The 2,333-nt window shown below is 53.9% G+C and overlaps 1 protein-coding gene across 1 annotated transcript; it reads right to left on the reverse strand.

Annotated features, from left to right (window-relative positions):
* Positions 1 to 538: 538 nt before the first annotated feature.
* Positions 539 to 1,978, reverse strand: LOC136473279 (myb-related protein 306-like). The gene is made up of 3 exons (XM_066470953.1): positions 1,685 to 1,978; positions 1,424 to 1,553; positions 539 to 1,308 (listed from the first exon to the last, which is right to left on the reverse strand). The coding sequence occupies exons 1-3, from the start codon at positions 1,815 to 1,817 to the stop codon at positions 690 to 692; spliced, it is 882 nt and encodes a 293-aa protein (XP_066327050.1). The 5' UTR covers positions 1,818 to 1,978; the 3' UTR covers positions 539 to 689.
* Positions 1,979 to 2,333: the final 355 nt, after the last annotated feature.

Genomic DNA, 2,333 nt, shown 5'->3' on the forward strand with positions numbered 1-2,333 from the left:
AAGGTTCTTGGTTCAGTTTCCTTCAAACCTATAAGAGTCGCTTTAGTGGTGCAACAAGTGTCCCTTAAAACCCATTAATATAGTAGGATGTTAAATTGTTCAACATAGGTCTTTCATATGATTAAATTGATGAGGCTCTCAGTAGATTTGTCCTTTCTACATACCCCTATTAAATGGCATGTTAAATTGTTCGGCATATATATCTTTCGTATAATTAAATTGATGTGTGATAAGAAACTAGCACATTCCCTTTCATTTAGGAAAACCTACACAAACTAAACAAAGGATGCATAAATTCTATAGGGATTGTTATTCTTATGAAGTAGAATTCTTTGGTTTCTGATGCACATAATCATGGATATCATAACTAATCATCTGCTTGAGGAATGTTACTACTGCTACTAATACGAAACATTCATCCTCAGCCACTATACCCAGTGATTAGTGTGGACTTATTGCAGAGTTACATAACATGATCAGTTCCAAACCCTAACACCAACACCCCCCCCCCCCCCCCCCCCCCCCCCCAAAAAAAAAAAAAGAAGAAGAAGAAGAAGCAATGAACTGGATTGGCCAGCTAAACTAGCTAGGTCGACATCAGCTTTGAGTTCCTGGCTTCTTTCTACTTCCAGCCTAGTTATTACTTTTACTTTGTTCCTCCATATTTGCCCTGGCCCCTCCGATCCGGTCTAAAAGAACTCGCACGGGTCGCCCAACGGCACGCTGACGAGCCCCGTGTCGCCATGGCGCCCCACGCCGTCGTCGAGCAGCCAGCTCTCCAGCATTGAGAACGATGGCCCCGGCCCCGCGGTGCCCTCATCCTCCGCCTTGCTCCTCCTGGTGGACCTCTCTGGCGTGCGCACTGTGCCGCTGTTGCTGACCGACGCGCCCTCATCTCCGGAGAACGCCGACACGGAGGAGGCCGAGGACCTCGACCCGGACGACACCTTTCCAGCGGCGCCGGAGCCGCCGGGGTGCATCCAGCTCTCCAGCAGGCGAGCGATGTTCTCGGCGCTGGAAGCGTATGTCGCCTGGCTAGCTGGCGTGGCCGGCGGTTGCGGCAGTTGCTCCGGCTTGGCGGACGGAGGCACGGGGTCCAGGGACAGTGCCTCCAGGAGTGCCTGGCGCGCGGTGTGGATGTCCGTCTGCAGCCGCCGCTCCCACTGCCCCTTGGGTGCGGCCAATCTGCCGCTCTTCGCCTCGGCGCCAGCGCCAGTCTTAGTGAACTTCTTCTTGAGGTGCGTGTTCCAGTAGTTCTTGATGTCGTTGTCTGTCCGCTCTGGCATGTACGACGCGATCGCGGCCCACCTGATCGTGCAAAATCACAGTCGATCGTTAGGGGCTCCGCTGAGGAATCACATAGGAGATAGGACTATAGGAGCATGCGGGAACGAAGGACTAGTCGATCTTGAAGTGGAATTACCTGTTCCCTAGCAGCGCCTGGAGGTGGATGATGAGCTTCTCTTCCTGGTCGCTGAAGTTGCCGCGCTTGATGCCCGGGCGGAGGTAGTTGGTCCACCGGAGCCGGCAGCTCTTGCTGCAGCGCATCAGGCCTTGGTACATGGTCCATGAACAAGAACAGCCGCCGAAACGATTCAAGGAATTGCACGACATAAAACAACAGCCACCTACTCGGCTACTCTAGAAAGAAACAAAGACAAACTCCGGCAGGGTGGTACCGTACCGGTGCTGGTGGGCACGGCGCGCCAGTTCCCGGGGCCGTGGTCCTGCACATAGGAGACGAGCACGAGGTCCTCCTCCGGCGTCCAGGGCCCCTTCTTCACTCCACCCTTTTCGCAGCACGGTGGCCTCCCCATGCCTTTCCTGACGCTCCTCAGCGGTTCTAGCCGGCCGGCCGGCCGGCCTCTGCGTGCGTGGCGCTAACTTGGCCAGAAAGGACGAGGAGGACCTTTGACCCCTGGCTCTGCTTCGGCTTGCTTCTCCCTTCCTCTCACTTTCCCGGGAGGCCTAACTAACTGGTGGTGTTTATATAAGCGCCCCACGCAGGCATGGCCTTAATGTGGCAGTGAGGGCAACAAGGACCTGTAACTAGGACACATAAGAAATGTAACACTCCAGTGCAAAATATAACTACCGGATACGATGGTGCTTAAGTGCAATGTCAAGGTCTATGCCCGAGGCCCCTCAGTTGTCGCCATCACGGAGAAAAAAATTAGATTAAGACTTAAGAGTCCTATTTGTCATAGCAGCGATGGAACCGTGGAGTGCATAGTCACCACTCTCCCCGTACGACTGATGGATAAGGGGCACTCCACGGCACAGCATTCTGTTGCCCATTAAACTCCAGTGCCTTTCCGCGCCATGTCTTGTCG

The sequence above is a fragment of the Miscanthus floridulus genome, chromosome 8 (genome assembly GCF_019320115.1).
Source record: "Miscanthus floridulus cultivar M001 chromosome 8, ASM1932011v1, whole genome shotgun sequence".
Lineage (NCBI taxonomy): Eukaryota > Viridiplantae > Streptophyta > Magnoliopsida > Poales > Poaceae > Miscanthus > Miscanthus floridulus.